Here is a 23831-nt window from a genome sequence, read left to right on the forward strand (position 1 = left end):
CTGTGTGAGTGTGGGAGGGGGGGGAGATTATTATGGGATGTCTGCCCCCTTTGTGTGTTTGTGAGGATGTTAGCTAAGCGCTGCCTGTAAGGGCTGGGGAGAGAGCGAAGAGGGGGACGGAGCAGCGTGTTTTGGGGTCGTTGACGGCTCGTTTTTTGAATTTCCCTCATCACCCGTTTAGTCGGGCTTAATGAATGAACCTTGCCACACAAACAGGCTGATTTGTGGCAATTCTCGCACCGACAGAGAGAGAGGAAGAGGGGAGGGGGGGGAGAGCACACCTCGAGCCGGGACTACAAGCACACTACTGTAAGTTTCTAATGTTAGGAGATTGGCTTCGTAATGCTTCAACTTTGCTCTCATACAACGCTTTAACTCAACAGTCCGATTTCACGGTGTGCATTTGAAGTGACCACGGATGCCAAGCTGAAGTTCATTGTAAAAATATACCTGGAAATCAACAGCCGATAAATGTCACAGATAATGAAGTTATCCAACTTGTTTGAGCAGGCAGGTGGACAATTTGATGCTGTGTAAATAATAGGAAACGGGCAAGGCTTAGCTACCCTCCGATGCCATTTATTGCTATTATTATTATATATATTTTTCTCTCCAGCACCCACCACCACCACCACTACTACCCCCTCCCTTCCTGGACACCCCCGGTTCATTCTCCACCAGTCCCACGTCATTTTCCCTCCTCCCTCGCCGACCGAGGAGCAAGGTTTAGGAGGGATTAATTCGACCAGCAAGAAATAAAATTAAAACGCAGGGGAAAATGTCGTGCAGCGAGGATGAGAGGGAAGACTTTGGGACCGCGGACGAGCACTCACTAATTCACGGTAAGCTCGCCTGTTATTTATTTATTTTTTTTAGCCTCCGAAGAAGAAGGTCCATCTCCGTAACTTGAGCTCGCCTTCAACGCGATGCTAATGTTAGCTTCAGCTAGCCGTGAGTAGTCTGCCCGGGCCGTCCGTCACTCGCCATGATAGATTAGTTAGCTAACTTGGCAAGCAAGTGTTTAGAGTTTCTCCTTTTCCTCTTCGGCCCCCTTCTTCTTTCGCGGGTCCCTCCGCGAGCGTGGGCGTGAGCTGTCAAAGTTTCAAACACAGAAAACGGACAAGTTTCAACCTGCGCTTTTGTGGCTTTCGCCTTGTGTGTGTCTGCGTGCGTGCACGGACGTGTGCCAGTCGTGCCAGTGCGCGGTCTCCTGTTTTCTCCCTTCGGCCTGCAGCGGTGGTGCTCCTGTCCGTGTGTGTGTGTGTGTGTGTGCGTGTGCATGCACTGTGTCTCTAATGAAAGCGTGTCGCCGGCAGATGAGGACGAGCCGGAGGATGCTGTGTCTGACGTAGAAGAGGTACCAAAGTCCAAGAAGAAGAAGAAAGCCAAGAAGAGCAGCCGAGAGAATAGGAGCAGCAAGCGGCAGAGACCGATCCGAGAGGTGAGTTGCACAAAGTTTAAGCCTGTGACTGAGGGAATCCTCTTTTCTTTTCATTTTTTTAAAGATTGTGACAGATTTGTCTCTGTAAACATTTCTGTCAGCACAACAGATGCTGTTCTGCTCTTGATTTTACTGCACATGCATAAAACAACCAAAAGTAATTCTTTCTGCGAAGTTGTGAAAAAACCTGCATGGATGTAAGGTGTATTTAATACAAAATAGTGTCGATTTTATTTGGAAAAAGTTGACAAGATTCAATAGGAAAGTGCAGCCTAGGTTTAAATAAAGTAGTAAAGTATAATCGCTTGGTAAAATGCAATATGGAAAACAAAATAGCTAAATAAGGCACTCAAAGAAAGGATTTAAGTTTTAATAGGAAAATTAATTAATATACAGGAGCTGAACAAGTAAAAATCTAAGCAAAGTCAACTTAACTATAGGTGGATGTGTTGCAAACAGTGATTTCATGAGATGGGAAACCAAGACCCAAATACCCTGAAATAAGGGTGTAGCACTTTTATTATAAATTTAAGCAGTTGTGGAGACCGAGTCAGAGAGGCAAGGCTGAAATGGTTAGGATAAGTGCAGAGGAGGGATAGTGGATGTATTGGGAAAAGGATGTTAAAGATGGAGATGGCAGGCAGGAGAAAAAGAGTAAGACCTCAGAGAATGGATGCAGTAAAGAAGGGTTTGTTGTGACAGAGGAGGGTAATAGGGAGGGATAGGGTGAGATGGAGGCAGGTGATCCACTGTAGTGGCCCTTAAAGAGAGCAGCTGAACGAAGAAGAGGTCAAATCAATTAATGTATAATGAACCAATTACTAGCAAATGTATAATTTTCCATAGGCCAGGTCAGTGCATTTAAAACACATTGTCTACAATATATCGTTAGCTTCATAGCATAAGTGCCTAAGTCATTTTTTGGTCAAATTGAGATTTTTGCCTAACTTTACTCCCCTACCACTGCTGCATCATCCTGTCCGTCTGCCTATGTCATCACAAAAAAATGACTTAGGCACTTATGCTATGAAGCTAACGATATATTTAATTACCACTCACATAAAACGGGGAAAACAAACATTAAAATCAGGAAATATTTAGCATTTTTGCTGAAAAATAAATAAAAAGACCCGTTCTGTGTCAACTGAACAATAGATGAAGCGACTGACTGTTTTTGCTTCTTCTGAAATTAGTGATGAGTCATATGTTGACCATAGCAGCACTGTGAATGAAAGCCCAGTGTCTTTTCATTCCCCAAGCCTAATAGAGTGCCAGGACCTTTACAAGAAACAAGACAAAGAAAGATGTCATTTTAGCGTCTAATTTCTGTGTTATACATAAAACCCAGCAGTGTGGTTCTTTATCTTACAGGAGTTGCCAGTCAGCTCCCCAGAGCACCTGCTTGGAGTAGAGGCAGCAGAGAGGGATGCTGATGAGGGAGGTATGCGGTCAGAGAGTGAAGGAAGTGATTATGCACCAGGGAGGAAAAAGAAGAAACGGTCCAGCTCCGCCAAAGACAAGAAGAAGGGAGGTGCGGCGGCAGAGAAAGGAGGCTCGTCCAGCTCAAAGAGCAAACGTAAAGAACCAGAGCCAGAAGATGATGAGGACGATGACGATGATTGCCAGGTAGAGTTTAATTCAGGCCCTCATGCAGACTTTGTTTACTTACTGCAGGGCTGACGTGTGACATTAACCTTCCTCGTTGTCCTTTTCGACTCTCTCCTCCCACCTCAGCCGAAAAGCTCCACCCAGCTGCTGGAAGCCTGGGGTATGAAAGACATTGACCACGTCTTTACTCAGGAAGACTACAGCTCCCTCACCAACTACAAGGCCTTCAGTCAGTTTGTCAGGTGAAGACACCCTCATCATTATTAGGCTTTGACAGTAAAGTCTGCATCTACTCTGTGACTACAGATTTGTGCATAAATATTTATGTAACAGTATAAAAATGTTGCCCACTTTGTGTTTTTAGGCCATTAATTGCAGCTAAGAACCCCAAAATTGCTGTGTCCAAGATGATGACTTTAATGATGGCTAAGTGGCGTGAATTCAGTACAAACAACCCTCTGAAGGTATTAAATATTGAGGCCTTTTGTTCTTCTGTTATACTATACACTTCTAGAGAGCAGAGGTTCTCACTGTGTGCTTTTGTGTCCCCGCAGGGTTGTGCCACTGCTAATGCAGCCCTGGCAGCTGCCAATGTGGCGACAGCTGTGGAGAACATGGTGGTGGCAGGGACAGAGAGCGGGGCAGATACCGCTCCTGCTACATTGACTCCACCTGTTTCAACTCCTGCTGCTGCTCCAGCGCCTACTGCACCCCCAGCAGCCCCAGCACCTCCTCTCCGCAAGGCCAAGACCAAAGAGGGCAAAGGTAAAATAGGACAGAGTTTATGACTTTATGAAGTGTATACAGAATTAAGATTTTGGCTGTTTTAAATAAATTTATATCTTCTCTTCTCTTGAGGTCCCAATGCTCGTAGGAGGTCGAAGCCCACATCTAAGCCTCCACCGAAACCAAAACCTAAGAAGGTGGCTCCACTCAAAATTAAACTTGGAGGCCTCAACAGCAAGAGGAAGCGCTCCTCTGTGAGTTATTAAAATTGGCACACAGTGACTTTATTTCTACATATTTAATCACTGGGATCCAAATACTGATGATGTGCTGAAATGAAACAAGGTACTCATATCAATCTTTTCCCTTCGCTTGTTGACTTCATTAGAGCGATGAGGACGAACCTGATGTTGACAGCGACTTTGATGATGGGAGCTTCTCAGTGTCAGATGGCTCCAACCGCAGCAGTCGTCCTAAGAAGAAGCCCAAAAGTGCAAAGAAAAAGAAAAAAGGTTGGAAACATACTGAAATAAAAGTGTGATATTATATCAGCATTTCCAGGAAGAAAAGAAATGTGTGTAATGTAGGTGGCTTGTTTAACAAGAGCAAAGTCAAGGCTGAAGTGAAGGCTGATACCTATTTTTTTCCTGCTACTTTTCTGTCTTTTCTCAGTCGAGACAGAAGATGGTGACGGCTATGAGACAGACCACCAGGATTACTGTGAGGTGTGTCAGCAGGGAGGAGAGATCATTTTGTGTGACACCTGTCCGAGGGCTTATCACATGGTCTGTCTGGACCCTGACATGGAGAAGGCACCTGAGGGCAAGTGGAGCTGCCCGCACTGTGTGAGTACTGGAACCCTGAATCCTCTGAGAGATGTGCACGGCAGACTGTTAGAGCAAATGCGCCTGATTTTCAAAGTTTGAATCAGGAGGGCAAAAATTGCATGAAACATGGATGTTAAAATATTTTGTGCGGAAGTTCCACTGGCAGCAGGGTTGACTGTAGTGTTCTCCATTTCTCTTTGTCCCTTTCTCCCCCCACCCCAACAACCATTTTGCTCATGTTCCCGTCAATCCTCTCCTGCTCCCCACCACACATCTCACCCATCCTCCATTTCCTCTTCTCGGCCCTCCCCTGCCTGCCTCCCTCCCTTCCTCTGACTGCTCCACACGCACGCAATGCACACCACCCTCCCTCCCCACCCCTCGGCGCTCTTCAATCCCCCCCACGCATACACACACCCCTCCCTTTTTTTCTTTCACTTCGTTCCGCATACCTTCCCTGCCTGTCTGCCCTCACCCCCCAACCCCCCTTCCTCTTCCCCCGCGTGCACACCTCCTCCTTCTGTCTGTAATTCTGCCACCAGGAGAAGGAGGGAATCCAGTGGGAAGCCAGGGATGATCTGTCCGAGGCCGAAGGTGAGGACGATGACGACAGGAGGGATGAAGGGATGGAGGAGGAAGACGACCACCACATTGAGTTCTGCCGTGTGTGTAAGGACGGGGGAGAGCTGCTTTGCTGTGACACCTGCCCCTCCTCCTACCACATCCACTGCCTCAACCCTCCTCTCCCCGAGATCCCCAATGGAGAATGGATCTGCCCCCGCTGCAAGGTGAGCACTGAGCACTGGTGCATACGAGACTGCGCGTGCTCACGTGGGCGTGCATGTGGATTACAAATTCCAAGTTGCACTGGAGATAAAGAGCCTTTTCTCTTGATGTGCATAAGTTTACCTGCAGCATTTTACAGGGAAAAATGGCAGATATACAATTTTTATTTGAAGAATTTTTGTGTTTTTTACAATTAAGCACTCATATAATTTTTCAGGACAGGTTTTCTTCTCAGTTTCACAACGCTTTTGTTGATTAGTTGTTCTTCCTTTTTATAACTATTTCCTCTGCCATCCACACTTTCTCACAGTGTCCACCGATGAAGGGAAAAGTGCAGAAGGTTTTAACATGGCGCTGGGGAGAAGCACCAGCCCCTATGCCTGTACCCCGGCCTGCTGATCTGCCTGCTGATGCTCCTGACCCACCACCTCTGGCAGGCCGTAGAGAGAGGGAGTTCTTTGTCAAGTGGTGCAACATGTCGTACTGGCACTGCTCCTGGGTGCAGGAGCTACAGGTACTACCATTGCATCCACCTGTAGATGAGAATGAGGTTTTATTTTTTCCTTTTTGTAACATACTCAGCACATGACACCCCCTTGTTTACTCTCGCCCAGCTGGAGCTGAACTGCCAAGTGATGTTCCGCAACTACCAAAGGAAGACTGACATGGATGAACCGCCGCCTGCTGACTTTGGAGGCGAGGGTGATGATGACAAAAGCACGAAGAGGAAGAACAAAGATCCACTCTTTGTCCACATGGAGGAGGAGTTTAGCCGCTATGGAGTTAAGATGGAGTGGCTGATGATCCACCGCGTCCTTAACCACAGGTAGGATACAAATGAAACAAGAACACTAAGCAGGTTTCGAAGCAAGAAACAATAAAAGTAAGTTAACAAAGTAAATACAGTTTGCCGAGTGGAGACCTCAAACTGAATTAGCATTGCTGTTTTAATACATGCATATCATTTGTATTCTGTATGCTTTGTGTGTGTGGAGTGTCAGGAAGGAGTTCAGTTCAAAGTAAAACATTAATGTTTAATGAACATTATTCTATAAATACAGCATCACTGTGCACATAAGGTGAAGACGACAGCCGCTCTCGTGCTATATGTGCATGCATAACATGGACTCAGAGTAGAACACAATGCCTTTCTCATTTGTTTTTTCTCATGCTGTGTACGGCCTTTGTCTACTTGTGATAACAAACCACAATGACAACACAGTGCACAGTGTCGATTCACAGTGCACAGTTGCTTATGCTTGTGCAGGAGTAATGCTGAATGTTTGTCACTAGGTGTTTGGTTGTTTCTTTGTGGTTATTTTGTCAATAAAGGGTTAGGGTGACAAAGTATCCAAGTTTGGAGTAGTAAGAGGAAATATAAGAGGAAGAGTGAATGAGAGGGATCGATTCCACATATTGAAGTATCTTGAAGCCAGTGTCTTATAATGTCACCATGTAAAAGAAACACTTTAACAGAAGCATTTAGGTATACCATTTTATCACAACAGAATATCTTCTGTCTGTTTTATCCTGATAGTGTTGATAAAAAGAATAATGTGCATTACCTGATCAAGTGGAGAGATCTGCCATATGATCAGTCCACCTGGGAGAGTGAAGACATGGACATTCCAGAGTATGACCCCTACAAACAGACTTACTGGAATCACAGGTATGCAGTAGTGTACTAAGTGTCAGAAGCTGTTTGCTCAGGTTGTGCAAGGACTGTTGATATCTTAAAGTAGGGTAAGATCAAATAATTGTAAAATTAATTCTACTCCTTTTCTAGGACGTAAATTAGGTGCCATATAGAGATATTTGTGGCAGTTTGATGTCTTTTTTTTCCTGTTTACATTAAAAAACAGTGAATAAATTAGTCAGTCTTACCTTTTTTTTCCTACTCTGTGTATCAGAGAGTTGATGATGGGTGAGGAAGGCAGACCTGGCAAGAAGCTGAAAAAGACAGTCAAAGTGAAGAAGGCAGAGCGACCGCCTGCTAATCCAGTTGTAGATGTACGTGCACCAAAATACAACCTTTTTCTTAAATTGCTTTATTCTGATGGATTATTGATGACCGTGTAAAAGCTCGCTCCTCAGATCGGTTCAGCAATTTTATTTTTTCCTTTCCAGCCCACCATCAAGTTTGACCGTCAGCCTGACTATCTGGACAGCACAGGAGGAACTCTGCATCCCTACCAGCTGGAAGGTTTGAACTGGCTCAGGTTTTCTTGGGCTCAAGCCACTGACACAATCCTGGCTGACGAGATGGGTTTGGGCAAGACCGTTCAGACAGCTGTCTTCCTCTACTCATTGTACAAGGAGGTAAGGGGCTGTTTATTTTATAAATATGAATGCATTAAGCTTGTTTTAACAGTTAAAAGTACAACACAGTACCTGATAATATTTGATTTATAAGGCTAATGCTGTGCTGTTTTATCTTTAGTAAGACTTGTATATGCTAACTGACGCTGTTTTGTCCAGTCTGCCCTCCCCTGTCAGTCAGTGTTAGTGGTTGGGGTTGCAGACATGTGACACACAGTAACTCTGCCCATTAAAGGGGATGAATTCCAAGTAAGGAGCTCGATCCTAAAGGCAGGGCAAGACAAATGCAGTTGTGTAATTTATCTGATATTAAATTATGAATCATCTTTGCATGTTAATGTATTCTAACTCTGTTCTCCATTGGTACAGGGTCACTCCAAAGGCCCCTTCCTTGTCAGCGCTCCTCTGTCCACCATCATTAACTGGGAGAGGGAGTTTGAGATGTGGGCTCCTGACATGTATGTGGTCACCTATATAGGGGACAAAGACAGCAGGGCTGTTATTAGAGAGAATGAGTTCTCCTTTGAGGGAAACGCCATCAGAGGAGGAAAAAAGGCGTCCAAGATGAAGGTAAGTAAAAAAAACAAACTGCTATTTCAGAGTGTAGTGGCTTTGAAGTACAGTGGAACCCCGACTTATGAAATTAATTCGTTCCCGAGGGTCTTTCGTAAGTCGAAACTTTTCGTAAGTCGAAGCACCCATCACGCCTTTTGAGTGAACGATAGGTTAATTGCTAACTGCAACAACAATACATTGTTCAAGTGGAACAGCGAAGTGCAAGTACGAAAGCCAAGGGGGTTGTCACATGATTCGGAAGGCATTGTGGGCATTGTAGGCATTCTGGGATCAGCCAGTCAGAGCCAGCTTTAGTTGCAGCACTTGCAGCTGTAATATTTGTAATCGTTTCCACTTATTTCCCAGTTTTGCAGCTTAACTAAAAATCACTTTTTTCTGCATATTACAGAAAGACTCACCAGTCAAGTTCCATGTTCTGTTGACATCCTATGAATTGATCACCATTGACCAGGCTGTGCTGGGCTCCATTGAATGGGCATGTCTGGTTGTAGATGAGGCACACAGACTGAAGAACAACCAGTCCAAGGTAACAACAAAGGCTTTTTTTCTTTTCTTTTTCTTTTACCAAAACCAAAGTATGTTGGTGACCCTTCATCACTGGACACACAGTGCTGGACATAACAGTTTAGTGGTGTAATTTTCTTGGCTCCAGTGCCCAGGTTTGTACTGTATGTTTTCTGTCTTTCTCTCAGTTCTTCAGAGTGTTGAACAACTACCCGCTGCAACACAAGCTGCTGCTTACAGGCACTCCACTTCAGAACAACCTGGAGGAGCTCTTCCATTTGCTGAACTTTTTAACCCCAGAGAGATTCAAGTCAGTACCTGCACACAGCGCAGGGCTACAGCAGATGTAGCTGTACTGCAGATACAGTGATGACATCCACTGTGATTCATGTGGCTTTTTAATTGTTTTTTTTCATGCAGTAATCTCGAAGGGTTTCTGGAAGAGTTTGCGGACATCGCCAAAGAGGACCAGATCAAGAAGCTCCATGACATGCTGGGACCACACATGCTCAGGAGGCTGAAGGCTGATGTATTTAAACACATGCCTTCAAAGACCGAGCTCATTGTTCGAGTGGAGCTGAGCTCCATGCAAAAGTAAGCAATAAAAAACTTTGCAGTAGCTGCAAATATATGTTTGGAAAAATGAAAAAAGGAAGTTTTTCTTTCCCACTGTCGCCAAGTGCTTGCTCATAAAGGCTCATTGATTGTTGGAGTTTTCTCTGTATTGTTGTAGGGTCTTTACCTTACAATATAAAGCACCTTGAGGTGACAGTTGTTAATTTGGCAGTATATAAATAAAATTCAAATTAATTGAATTAAACATGCCATAGTTTCAAATAATGTGCCCAGAGTATGGCAGAGTTATACCTGTGAGCCTGAAGCTCAGACTTCAAACAGCTCAGACAGTTTTTCTGCTGTCGACAGTGAAAGGGGATATTCCTAATGTTGTGGTCAAAGAAAAGACAAAGCAAAGTTTCCCCTTGTGCTGGTCACAGATTCTGTCTGATGGTTTTGGAAACCCACAAATATTTGCTATGAGTTGGAGGAGAAGGAGTAAATGTAATAAATACTACTGATAGCTGCATTTAGATTGACAGTAACATGTATTCTTTGCAATGTGGAAACAATCCATAGTCTTTGCATAAAACCTTGTATGGAATTGTGCAACAGGCTTGGTTTTTGATTTGAACACATCATAAGATGGTCTCCTCTTAGGCACTAAGCTCAACTCGACATTCATAACTGTCTTCTGTTTGCAAGCGGCAGTCAGTCAGAAGGTGGTTCGGAGGGAAGCTTAAACTGTTTGTTTCATGTAGAGGTTAAAATGAGGGCTTGCAGCAATGCCCAGTATAAGATAGAGGAATATTATTTTCAACTGTGAATAATACAAACTTCATATAGAACCATTTGCAGCAACATGAGCATAACTTGTCACCCTTGAAGCTTTAATCCTGCTCATGTTTTCCTTTGTTTTATCTTTGCAGTCTATTTTTTCACGCTTCTTTTACTTCTCTTTTTGTACTTCAGGAAATACTACAAGTTCATTTTAACACGTAACTTTGAGGCCCTGAACACTCGTGGAGGAGGAAATCAAGTATCTCTGCTCAATGTTGTGATGGACCTCAAAAAGTGCTGTAACCACCCCTACCTCTTTCCAGCAGCTGCCAATGTATGTTTTTTATACATTTAATTTAATTTCGTTTTTTCGTGTTTCTTTTAAACTTGTTTAAGACATCACTTCCTTAATTTCAGGAAGCGCCAAAACTTCCAAATGGCATGTATGAAGGCACTGCCCTGACCAAGTCTTCAGGGAAACTGATGCTGCTCCAGAAGATGATGAGACGGCTGAAAGAAGGAGGCCACAGGGTTTTGGTTTTCTCCCAGATGACTAAAATGCTCGACTTGCTAGAGGACTTCCTGGAGAACGAGGGTTACAAATATGAGAGGATTGATGGAGGAGTCACTGGCAACTTGAGACAGGAGGCCATTGATCGCTTTAATGGTGAGGCGTGTTTAGCTATTTGTCAGTTTTGCCTCTCAGGACAGCAGAGTTGATGTCTGTTTTTCTAATTTTAATTTTGCTCCTCTTTCCAACAGCTCCTGGTGCTCAGCAGTTTGCCTTTCTCCTCTCTACCAGAGCTGGTGGTTTGGGCATTAACCTCGCTTCTGCTGATACTGTTATTATCTATGACTCCGACTGGAATCCCCACAATGACATCCAGGTATGCAAACCACATGACTAACCTCACATCTGCGCCAGTGTGAGCGTTTATTTTGAGGGGTGATTATGCTGTGTTTCATGTGTGCTTCACAGGCCTTCAGCAGAGCTCATCGTATTGGCCAGAACAGGAAAGTGATGATTTATCGCTTTGTTACCAAAGCGTCTGTGGAGGAGAGGATAACACAGGTCTGTGAAAATTAACACCACTTTAGCAAATTTGTTGAATTGCAATGATCACATATTGACTGGTAGCTTGACCTCCACCTTCTTGCTTCCACCAGGTGGCAAAGAAGAAGATGATGCTCACCCACCTGGTGGTGCGACCCGGCCTCGGATCTAAGATGGGCTCCATGTCCAAGCAGGAGCTTGATGACATCCTCAAGTTTGGAACTGAAGAACTGTTTAAAGATGAAATTGGAGATGGTGAGTCAGTGTTGAGCCTCTGACAGATGGCACGCGCGCACACACACACACACACACACACACACACACACACTGTCCGCTTAGTTTGGTGAGTGGGGCTGATATTAATTTTAGCACTGGGAGCCTCTTTCTCTGTATGTCTGGTTAATCTATCCTATAGTTATGTTGTATCTGCAAAGCCATCTGAAAGCCTACAGAGTCACCTGATGTGATGTACCTGTTCAGTACTCCTGTGCATCTACAGCTATGTTTTCACTGCAGCTTTGAAATTGATCAGTGAGAGAATAACAATGAGCCCCTCAATAGGAATAATAATCATAGGATCGATAAAAGGACTAACAAATGTCAGCAAATTCCTGGAGGATTGCTGAAACTATCCGATTAGACGTAATGGGAATGTGCAAAGAAGTGGAAAAAGTTAAATATGTTTGCCCTTGAAAAAAAACCAGACACAACACAGAGCAAGGACTGAGGAGGGGAAAAAGTCACAGCATTTTATTTAGTTCTGCCGGCTGGCACCGCATATAAGAAGCCGAGACATGACCACAGGTAACTGTCACATAATACTCCACACACAAGCATATATACCAGCATCAATATTGGCCACTTGCGTAGGTTAAGTCATAGAATCTACAGAGATTCACCACAGAAATCTAAATTAGGCCATAGCGTCCACACTGCAGAATGTGGTTTATGCATTGCTCCAGTTGAGTGGTTATATGTTAGTTTACTCTTCAGCTCACAGCTGTTTCATTTTCTAGATCAAGATAGTGCAGAACTTTGCTGGTTTGCAGGTCTCTTATCTGTGTTATTTTCCACAGTACTTGTTTAAAACTTCCTGTCAGAGATGGGGGTGGGGAGTGGGGTTGACTGGCAAAAAAATATTAATTACTAGTTTAAACAACTATCCCTGGTGCAGAGTAGTGAAAGCAGCAAAGTTTTATTGGTTAATTATCCAGTCGACTGGTTCTGCGCATCACTAGTTGCATTGTGTGTAAAAGCAAAGAGAAAGAGGTGGAATTATGACTTCTCCACTGGGATGCCAGAGATGTTTTGAGCATTAAATTCAAATTTCTCTTCCTCCTATCCTTCCTTCTTTTTCCACTTATTCTACTTTCAGGGGACAACAAGGAGGATGACAGCAGTGTGATCCACTACGATGATCAGGCAATTGACCGTTTGCTTGACAGGAACCAGGATGCCACAGACGACACTGAGCTCCAGAGCATGAACGAATACCTCAGCTCGTTCAAAGTGGCACAGTATGTGGTGAAAGATGAAGATGATGAGGTACAGTATTAGCATGGCTACAATGTGCGTAATATGAGCATATCACTTTACCTATCGGGCTTTAGTTTTTTGTCATTTTTAGAGCATCTTTAGTAGTCAAACTCAAAGTCTACGCACGAACAAACAGTCTTTATGTGCACTGTATTAAAAAAAATGTTTTAAAGGAGGAGGAGGTGGAAAGGGAGGTGATCAAGCAGGAGGAAAGTGTTGATCCAGACTACTGGGAGAAGCTGCTTCGGCACCACTACGAGCAACAGCAGGAGGATCTCGCCCGCAATTTGGGCAAAGGCAAAAGAACTCGAAAGCCAGTCAACTACAATGATGGCTCCCAGGAGGACCGAGGTATAAGACAGGGTACAGAACAATATATAATGCAACCTCTTCTTGTGCGTGTGTGGAGTGCAGTACCAGTGGTGGATTTGTGTTTGTGTGGTGTTGATGTGGTGGTAATATAGTAGCAGCGACAGTGAGATTATGGCATGAAGTTTTGTTTTAGTTTGTGCTCGGGTGTAGAAATGTGGTAGTTGATGTTATTTTTAAATGTTTAGACCAGTTTAAAATCAATTTTTTCAGAAGGATAAGGCCTCTCACTAAGCCAGAAATGTGTCGCCTTCCTTTAGGAGATACGTTCACACAAAATAGGCGGATAGACGGACTCGCATTGTAGGTAGTTAAGGCCCCTTTTCTAGATGTAATTTGCTCGGACTAGAAAATGGCACAAAGGGAATATTATTGCAGTACAGCCGTTGGTTTAGCATTAAAACAGTAGGGGGCAGCAGCAGATTGGGCTGGATGCACAGGCAGAGCGTGCGATAGGGCACAGCAAACAACACAACAGCCATTTTCACTCATGTGCTGATAAACATTTCTTAGACGTCACTCAGCTGAGCTGTGTGTGATCGCCCATTAAGTGGAGATTAACCTGCCAGCTCCTGAGTGTAGTCTGTATGATGTCTGATTGCACAGACATGAGAAAATGCATCTGTCACGGACTGTTTGCTTTTTATTCTCCTCATCCATCCGACCAATTTAACCGCAGGGTCCTGGGAGTTGGACTGGAGCCTGTCCCAGCTCTCATAAGAAGAGAGATGGAGTGCAGTCTATCGAAGGGAGATTCTGCTCATAGGGTCAACTTTTTTCTGCAACCTTTATCATGAATTTCCTGTGTGGGGAAAAACAGGCCTCCACTGGTTTTGAACTGACCTCTTTTCTTTTTTTCTGAGTGTAAACGCAGTGTAGACATAGAGGGGGAAGGGGAGGTCATGCACATGACTCAGGTCTGCAAAATCTTGATGTTATAGTTTTACATCTTGAAACTTGCAGAAAAACATGCAAACATTAATAAAAGGAGGAAATCAATTATCAGTTGCCTGTATTCCATTCATTCAGTGCTTATTTGCTCTCAAACATTATTCCATTCAGTGAACTCCATTGTCAGAGATCATATATGACAGACAGGGACATTATTAGCTGGAAACAACAAGCCATGGCAATTGTAATAAGTGCAGCTTTCAACAAGGTTCTGTTCAAATATGTTAAGTTTTAATATTAATTATATATATATATAAAAAAGTCCATACTATTCATGTAGATTTTGGAGGTCCAGGAAAAGCAATAACATGAACGTGTATTAGGATTTGTTGATAAAATCACCAAAGCTACAGTCCTCTCCCGAACCCTTCTGCTTCACATTTTAAGACCTTATTTTGGGAGAGTGACAATTCTGAAGAAACAAACCTCAAACTGCAAAACACAGAAGCAGTTGAACTAGTTTTGTTTTAATGATCTGTTTTTTTTCCTGTCTCAGCCCCCAAATAAACCAAAAACCAAAGCTGTTAGAGCCACAGTAGGCTTTTACTTGCATATAGCTGTGTAAACATTAACAACACCAGTGAAGGATCTTTTCTTTTTGTTTATTGCAGCAGTCAAAGCTAATCAGTGGCAGTAATCTAGTAGTTCAAATGCAGTTTTAACACGGTAACTCCCCCTACTGGTTGAACTCTTACTAACCTGTGATTAAACCTCTGAAAGGAGTTACTTTTATTGTGTACTCGTATGTGTACTTTTATCTCGTTGTTGATCAGTTAGATTCAGACCTGGTGGGGAAGAGTTTTGTCCTTTTTAGTATTTTCTCCTCGCTCATCTCATCATTTCTCTGTGGTCTCTTTAGACTGGCAGGAGGATCAGTCTGATAACCAGTCCGATTACTCGGTGGCCTCAGAGGAGGGCGATGAGGACTTTGATGAACGAACTGAAGGTAAGTTGGTTACAACCGTTGGAGATCTTTCACACTGGGACGTCTGTGCTCTGAGGAGTTTGGCATCAGTCATAAAGATGGAGTTGAGTGAAGTTATTGATCATAACAAGCTGACATGGAGGCGGAGGTTCCTGTTCAGATTATTAACCGATGATAAGAAGTCTTTCCACATCTGAGATACATAATTCACTAACATCCTTCCAACACCCCCGCAGATGTTTATTCAGATTCAGACGAGAGCTATGATATCCTCCTCGACAACCTCAACAACAACTGCCGAAAAAGGAAATGTGACTGCATCATCTGCGTTGAGCGTAGAGAGGCAAAGCAAGGCAGAAAGAAAAAGGAAAGGAAAAAGCATAAGAGAAGGAAACAGGGAAAGAAAATTAAGATCAATGGTTTCCCAGTCCTTTAATCTGCTTTGCAGATTAAATTGTTTGTGTTTATATTAATTGTTTATATAACTGTTCACTTTTATTTATTAAATTTGTATCCGTTAATAAAAATGTTGTATAAAATTTATTTTCCAATTAAAAGGTGCTATAAGGTGTGCATTTATATACCAGTTGTATTTTTCTTACTGTAACTGGAGTTTTATTAAATGATGTGTACTGCCAGATTGCTTTCAGTAGTAAATTTTCTGAAAGCGTTGCGCTTCAAGAAACGTTTATTGTAAAGTGTGGAGAGAGGGCCAGCTTCAGCAGGATCAGAGTGAGCCAATGAGCCGTAAGTGGAAAGTTTAGGACGATAAGTGCACACACGATCATGCATCATGCAAAATTTACTGTTCAACTTTTCGTCCTCATGGCTTCGGTGGAGTTGGCGCTGACTTTCAGGCCTTCAGACAGACTAACTAACCGTGCTTCTTTGCTCATAGCCAATGCCCGCAGGCCAAACCGCAAAGGGCTGAGGAACGACCGGGACAAGCCTCTACCCCCACTGTTGGCCAGGGTTGGTGGGAACATCGAGGTGAGTTTTTGGTTCCTTCCACGAGACAAGAGTGAATTTGCAAGGAAAAACAAAATTAACTGCACAGTGGTGGAGGAGTCACATCTTTCTGTTGTCTTTCTATTAAGCTTTTCTTTTACATTTTGACCTCTTTATCTGTCAGGTGCTGGGATTCAACGCACGGCAGAGGAAGGCTTTCTTAAATGCAGTGATGCGTTATGGGATGCCTCCCCAAGATGCCTTTACTAACCAGTGGCTGGTCAGAGACCTACGAGGAAAGTCAGAGAAAGAATTCAAGTGAGTCTGATGGGTGTTTTTTATAATTTTCCTACTGTTATGGGTGCAGTCTAATATCAAGGTAAAGTGCTTTTTTTTTTTTTTTGTTATGAACCTTATTTTTAGTATCAATCATCTGCTCAAATTTGTAAACTTGTCTACACAGTTAAAGGTTTAAGCTGTTCCGTTAATGAGAGTTTTATAAATTGGCCAACTGTCTAAAGTAATTATTGTTAAAACTGGTAACTGAGCCATTAGAACGTGAAGTCTCTTAGTACTAAATACTAGCAGGATAGTTACATTCAGATTAATTAGCATGTTGTCTCTCTGCAATATAAAATACACCTGGCTCAAATTTATTCAGTATGTCATGCTTTCTTTGCAGGGCCTATGTGTCTCTGTTCATGCGTCACCTTTGTGAGCCGGGGGCCGACGGAGCCGAGACGTTTGCTGACGGCGTCCCTCGGGAGGGTCTGTCAAGACAGCACGTGCTCACTCGCATCGGTGTGATGTCACTCATACGGAAAAAGGTACGGTTCAACAGCTCCAGTAGAAATGGTGAAAATAGTGTCGCCCTGCTTGAGAATGTGGTCTAAATTATCCAAACTCTTAATTATTGAGTCACATGTTGTCTAACAGGTGCAGGAGTTTGAACATGTGAATGGTCAGTGGTCGATGCCCTGGATGGCCGAGTTGGAGGAAAACAAAAGAGCCGCAGCTTTGGCTGCAGGAGAAGACCCAAAGACTCCTTCCACAGGGACCCCTGCAGACACACAGCCCAACACTCCTGTGCCGGGTAAACACACACACTATTTGCACTCACTACTGAGCTTTTTAAACAAATGTTAACATTTTTTTAGACTCAGTACACGATGCATGCATTATAATTAGACTCGGTTTCTGACACATGTTGCAAGAAGGGGACACTCGTGACGATGAAACACATTGTCATTTCCTCTGAGCTGTAACCTCATCACCACATACTTCACCTTAGTTTTGAACCAGATGTAATGTGAATTCTATGTTTAAGACTCAACTAACCCTGAAATAACTGTTTGATGTGTAAGAGATATTTTCGTGTTTTGCCCTCAGAAGTAATTATTCAATCAGGTTTGTTTTGACCCCCAGAGATTTTCCAGATTTGCTCCCTCTTGTGGATGCATTTGGAAAGACTACAATGAATAAGTTATAGGCCAAGAAACACACACTTGTTAAGATTAAATGTTAAATAGGAATCCTAATTAGTTGTATACATAACAGATTAAAGCACTCCCCCCATATCTGTAATATCATGTGCTTTCTGTTTTCAGAGGATTTGTCTAAGTCAGAGGACAAGGAAGACACGAAGAAGGAGGGAGAGGATGGCAAAGCTGCTAAGAAGGCAGATGATCCAGAGGTAAATTCTGCTCTCAACTTCTGCTTTCACTTCAGCTATTGCACAGTTTGAAGATATATCTCCTTTTATTTTGTCCATCTCTTGCCTAGATTATTGAAATCCCAGATGAGTCTGAAAAATCCCCCATTTTGGACAAGAAAGAGGAAGCAGACTCTGCTGCAGAGAAGGAGGACAGAGAGAAGGAGACAGATGGAGTTGAAGGGAAAGAGAAAGAAGCTGAAGACCTGAGCAAAGAGAAAGAGGAGAAGTCTGTGGAGAAGGACGCTTCTGCCGACATCAAGGGTGAAGGTTCAGAGAGCAAGACTGATTTAGTGGAGAGCAGGTCTAGAGGTGAGGCACACGATGATTGTAACATCTGTTTTTAACAGTACAAAAAGCTTTTAAGGCCTTTTAGTCTGCAAAATATTTATTCTGGTTTTCTCTTGAAAGTCCTGCTTACTCACATTTAAAGGCACAGTACAGGACCATTGGAGGTCACTTTTAAGCTTCGTCTCAGTTGTGGTCCATTGTCAGTTTCATAGTCTCACTCCACTTAAATAACGTTACAAAATGAAAAAGATTTGATCCATGTTTTGCAGAATTGACATTTTGTCTCAGTACCTTGTTGTTCACTATTAAACAGGTTGCTCTTGAAAATGAGACCTCGTGAGATTTACCTGTATAAATAAAGGTAAAATAAAAATTGGACATCCAGAATGTTCACATGTTCATGGGTGTATACAGACTACACTTAGATGTCAGGTGAATCTGAAACATAAAAATTGCCTTAATGAACAACTTCAATAAAAAATAAGCCGAGCAGAATGTGCACTGTTATGGGGAAAAGGGAAAAATCCCACCTTACTTCTCCATGTGACCGTCTCTTGATAGAAAACATGGATGGTGATGTTCATGTGATCAATAATGGGAATGTACTAACAGCATAAATGCCATTAAAAGGAAAGAGCAGGATGTGTCTGCTGCAGATACGTAGGTCTTTGGAAGTGCAGGGGGAGCTCCTTAAGACCTTTTATGACACTGATGGCATTGGGCTGGGGCAGCAGTATCTCTGCTGGTAACAAAAAGAAACTGAACAAGCAGATCCCATTTTGCTGCTGAAAGGTGTGTGTGTGTGTGTGTGTGTGTGTGTGTGTGTGTGTGTGTGTGTGTGTGTGTGTGTGTGTGTGTGTGGGTACAACCATATACACACATATATTGTTGTATAGTGCTATTGTTAAAGGTAATGCTGAATCTAACTTTTCCTGCTCTCTTGGTTTTGCAGCTGTAATAATGTGAATTTCCCCATCTTATATCATCTTATCTTGTCTTAAACCACGTACAGTATTCTCTGGTTTCTTTCTCACCTTCTCAGTCTTTAACTTTATTTCTCGTCTTTTAGCTGACGAAGGCAAAGATGAGAAAATGGAAGCTGCAGAGGAGAAAAAAGGTTAGCTCTGAGTCAAACACCTACACTCTGTCTTACATTTGAAGCACAGATGACAGCGCTGGAACAAACCTTCTCTGCTATTTTTGACCTTTTAAGCTTGAGCTGCGCATTAAAATGTATACTATACAAGATTTCAACTCCTCAGCTGATGAATTCTGGGCCCTTTATTACACATGGATTTTGTTCACACAGCTTTAAGATGTTTAATTAGAATTTTTTTTCTTTTTTAGAACAAAAAGAGGAGAAGGACAGTGTGAAACCAGACGAGTCTGGCAAACTGCAGAATGGAGAGAACGCCAAAGACGGAGGAACAGCTGCACCTGTGGTTAATGTCAGTGAAGAGAAGAAGAAAGCCACCAAGCAGAGGTTCATGTTCAACATCGCTGACGGAGGATTCACAGGTGGACACACATGCAGCCGTTCACACTTCTTTCTCTTCTCTTTTCTTCTGTTTCGTTTCTGCCTGTTTTGACCTTCCTGTCTTGCTTTCCAGAGCTTCACTCTCTGTGGCAGAATGAGGAGAGAGCAGCTACCGTCACCAAGAAGACCTTTGAGATTTGGCACCGCCGCCATGACTACTGGCTGCTTGCTGGCATCATACAGTATCCTTTCAGACGGACAATATCTTTAACACACTGTTCTTCAGTCTTCATAGGTGCATAAAGTTGTTGCAGGTTTATAAACAGGGTGACCAAATATCATTTCACATTTACAGACTGTAAATTTCACACTCATATTAAGTGAACTGATCACATTAGAGCACAGCTGTCATTAAGCAGCAGGCCGTTTCAGGCTGACCACAGAATTGAATAAAGAGAGGATTTAGCTCATATTGATCCATTAAGATGTGCCTGGATTTATCTCGATATCAATTCTATGAAGTGGTTTGAGTGGTTTCGACCAGTAGCAGCCTCTAGAGCTGAAAAATCAATACACAAGTGCCAAAAATTGGTCAGTGTCTTTAGAGCTACATAGTTGCAGCCTGCTACAGAAACACATAATGCTTTCTTTTGGTTTAAATGTAGGAGCTTAGTTGCTTAAAATGACAGGTGTGCCGGTGTAGACTCTGTAGCTGATAGCTAACTTTAACTGAACTGGACTTCTCCATGTTTGTGCTGTTAATGCCTTTTGGAGCATTTTAGTTAAATTATCTGACAAATAAAATGACTTACCTGTGCTACTATTCTATTTGATCATACAGTTAGCATAGATTTCTTTCACTGGATTGTCCAACTATAGTCACTTATGTCTAAAAAAACAAACAAACAAAAAAAAAGCTTACATGGTGATGTCCAGAAACCAGTGTGTGATTTGAGGCGTTCATCTTCTGGAAATAGCTCTGCTATTAATTGAATGAAGGACAGTGATGTATGTTTAAAGTCTTTCCACCCAAATTGTTACCCTGTTCTAAATGGCATTGACCATCCAGACACACCTGTGTTGTTATTCTTGACTTTGGCGTCTCTCAGACACGGCTACGCTCGGTGGCAGGATGTGCAGAACGACGTGAGGTTTGCCATCCTCAATGAGCCCTTCAAAGGGGAGATGAGCAGAGGCAACTTCCTAGAGATCAAGAACAAGTTTCTGGCCCGCAGGTTCAAGGTGAAACGAGTACACGGTTATCCTTTGAGTTCTCTGTGTGAATGTTTGTCTGCGTGTCATATCTCACTGAGCACGTCTGGTCCACCTGCGTTTCCTGTACAGTTACTCGAGCAGGCGCTCGTGATCGAAGAGCAGCTGCGCAGGGCGGCCTACCTGAACATGACAGAGGACCCGGCTCACCCCTCCATGGCCCTAAACACACGTTTCAGTGAGGTGGAGTGTCTCGCCGAGTCCCACCAGCATCTCAGCAAAGAGTCAATGTCTGGAAACAAGCCTGCCAATGCAGTGCTGCATAAAGGTGAGACACGTTACAAATCAGAAAAGTAAAGCGAAAGTTCTCACTGACTTAAAATCTATATCTGCAACACTGAGAAGTCTCGTGATTAAAACAGTGGGACTGTCAAGGGACATTATTCTGCACAGGGTTTCCTTTTACCAAGTAACTGCAGAGTCAGCTGCTTGCAGGTGCTTCTTCACCAAAATGACAGTATATGCACATAATGACATACGTAATTGCAGCTGCCTAGACAACAGTGAACTCACAGTAATTATCCTTCTAATGAAAAGTGTCTCAGTTATAGCAGCAGTAGTTTTCTCCCTCTGTGCCGGCGTTGGGCCAGGGGCTGTTTAACACTAAGACTACTTTTATTAAATGGCATGAAACAATAATGTGACATATTTTATATTTATTTTAAAAAAAGACCTTGTGGGACTGATAAAGCAGTAAACAGTAATGTTTAAAGATCATTCGAATAGTGAATGAATGATGAAGAATTTATTTTTTTTCACAATCCAGTGGTGATGAAATGGTGAAAGTAATGTTTTTTTCTTGTGTTTTGCTTTTGGTGCTCTTTTCTGAAATGCTTTTTCTATATTTTTCAATTCTCTGACTATGTTATTTTGAAAAACTGCAGCACAACGATGAGAATAATTGCCTTTACATGTCAGGGTTATGGTGTTTTGAGTTGTTTGACAGTAGACAACTTCAGCTACACACGTTGTTTAAAAACAAAGGAGTGAGCATTGGAAATTTTTGAAGGCAGACATATTGGATATTCTTCAATGCTTTAAACTCACAACTATGGATTCAATGCATCTGTAATGGGCCTGGAACGAGATGAGACACTTTTGCCTCCAAGCTTGATTTCACACAGAGCTCAATCTGGGAAATGTGTAAGGTTTATATTTGTCATTATTTTATGAGTGTTGGTGAAATGTTACAAATGGTACTGAAGGAGAGATACTGTGTAACTCTTGTGCTCCATATTTAATTCAGTTCAATTCCATTTTATTTACACAGCGCCAATTCACAACAGTAGTCGCCTCAAGGCGCTTTATATTGTAAGGTAGACCCTACAATAATACATACGGAGAAAAACCCAACAATCATACGACCCCCTATGATCAAGCACTTTGGTGAGAGTGGGAAGGAAAAACTCCCTTTTAACAGGAAGATTCCTGTTAAAGTTTTACAAACCCATCCTTACTGTTTTCTGTCCTCTGCTGCTTTTTGGGATGCTACACTGTTAATTTTAACCAAAAACCAAAATTTGGCTGCTCACCCCTGTTATGCCGATTTCTGTGCTGCATTTCTAGTTCTCAAACAGCTCGAGGAACTGCTGAGCGACATGAAGGCCGACGTCACCCGTCTCCCAGCTACCATCGCCAGGATACCCCCCGTGGCCGTGCGGCTACAAATGTCCGAGAGGAATATCCTCAGCCGATTGGCCAGCCGGGGCCCCGAGGTCACCGCTCAGAACCAATCACAGACCGCACAGCAGATGCAGGTGCCGCGCTGACCAATCCCATCGCACATTTCACACTCCCCAAACGAGGCCAGTCGCACACACCTCACCGCCATGTAGCAGAATTCTTCCCCCTCAGCCACCATGTACAGCACAGTCAGGTTAGTACTTCTTCCTCTGCACCCACAACCCATCTCCGGACTCAGAAGAGCATCAGCTGTGCTGCTGGACTTTATTTTGAAAAGACTGGGACTGTAGATGTAGGGCGGGAGCGAATGTAAGAATCGGTTCTCTTTCTTTGCGGCAGACTAGATACAGATGTCTTTCTTCTCCACTGGGAATCAGATTGAACCCCTCTGTCCTGAACACTGAACTGACCTGTCCTTCCAGCAGGATCTAACATGTGTGTGTAACTATATGTATAATGAAGCAGAAGAAGCTTAGACCGGAGGGAAAGCAGCATGTTTGGAGTATACTGGTGCTTTGTGGTAACTTTTGGATTATTCCAGACTTCAAGGGATTTTATTGTGCTTGTTTTCACCTTTAGGAAATTGTGAAATTTTTGTTTGTATGTTCTTTTTTAGAAGTCATTTAACTCTAATGTCCTCATCTGTATGTGTGCAGAGTGAAGGTGTGTGTGTTTTCTTGTATGTATGTGTGTGTTAAACAGGGCATAGTGGCGTGCATCTCTACTGCAGAATGCCTCGACACTGAGAGGGTGTTCCTGTCACTTTTGTATCAGTCAGTCAGATCTGTTACCTCTTCTTCCGTCCTTCTCAAACTCTTGCCTGGTCCGACGAGTGACCCAGTCGGGGATCAACTCTTTGTGCTCACAAACCCAAACAGCACCATGACATTCCTAACTGCACCACAGATTTGCTTCATGGGAAGTCTCCTGTAATACAAACTCGCAATAGCTCCCCAGCTTTTTAGGTACATGGGATGGTGTTGAGGTTGATGGCAATCTTAAATTAATTTAATTTCTTACTGTCTATTGTTATGTTGTTTTCCATTATTGAATATTATTATTATGGTTACCACCCTGTTGTTTTTATCATTGCTGTTTGTTTTTATGGACTACAATAAAAAAAACAAAAACTCAACAGTTTCTTGTTGTTGCCACGTTTTATTTTTAAACCGATTATATAGGTTTGGTTCTCCTTTTTCTTTTCTTGAGCACTACATTCTTCTGCTTCTGTTTCTAACCATATGAGCGGTGATACTAAAGGGATGGCAAGTTCTATCAGAGAGTGACAACGCCAGACTGCGTGGTTTACTGTTAAAATTTATTTAGACACCAGACATTATTCATAGGTTCATTTTTTTTGACACATTGTTGCCTCTGCACCTCTGTATCCTATTCACATTGGTTACGCTTCCTAACAGGACAGATTGATTTCCCTGTAGTTTAACTGACTCCGTGTTGTACCGGGATGATCGAGTGCTTCCTTAATTTTTTG

At 42.8% G+C, this 23831-nt stretch overlaps 2 protein-coding genes across 2 annotated transcripts; both read left to right on the top strand.

Annotated features, from left to right (window-relative positions):
* The first annotated feature begins 45 nt into the window (after positions 1–45).
* LOC102196629 (chromodomain-helicase-DNA-binding protein 4-like) lies at positions 46–15540 on the top strand. Its single transcript, XM_013910534.1, has 29 exons — positions 46–309; positions 617–842; positions 1317–1441; positions 2813–3067; positions 3176–3291; positions 3414–3513; positions 3604–3814; positions 3908–4029; positions 4164–4287; positions 4448–4620; positions 5145–5390; positions 5699–5902; positions 6003–6214; positions 6926–7057; positions 7299–7398; positions 7516–7707; positions 8077–8277; positions 8672–8809; positions 8976–9097; positions 9208–9381; positions 10315–10456; positions 10540–10789; positions 10885–11009; positions 11102–11194; positions 11290–11431; positions 12552–12721; positions 12886–13075; positions 14892–14978; positions 15194–15540. Exons 2-29 carry the CDS (start codon positions 779–781, stop codon positions 15391–15393), a joined length of 4410 nt encoding a protein of 1469 aa, XP_013765988.1. The 5' UTR covers positions 46–309; positions 617–778; the 3' UTR covers positions 15394–15540.
* Positions 15541–15782: 242 nt separating this feature from the next.
* On the top strand, positions 15783–23437 carry LOC106456198 (chromodomain-helicase-DNA-binding protein 4-like). Its single transcript, XM_013910525.1, has 12 exons — positions 15783–15947; positions 16090–16223; positions 16588–16732; positions 16842–16998; positions 17513–17598; positions 17766–17928; positions 18977–19024; positions 19255–19425; positions 19518–19626; positions 20494–20626; positions 20729–20924; positions 22223–23437. Exons 1-12 carry the CDS (start codon positions 15783–15785, stop codon positions 22423–22425), a joined length of 1710 nt encoding a protein of 569 aa, XP_013765979.1. The 3' UTR covers positions 22426–23437.
* The last annotated feature ends 394 nt before the right edge of the window (positions 23438–23831 follow it).

This window comes from Pundamilia nyererei, unplaced genomic scaffold (genome assembly GCF_000239375.1).
Source record: "Pundamilia nyererei isolate P.nyererei 1_Seehausen unplaced genomic scaffold, PunNye1.0 scaffold00045, whole genome shotgun sequence".
In the NCBI taxonomy this organism is placed as follows: Eukaryota; Metazoa; Chordata; class Actinopteri; order Cichliformes; family Cichlidae; genus Pundamilia; species Pundamilia nyererei.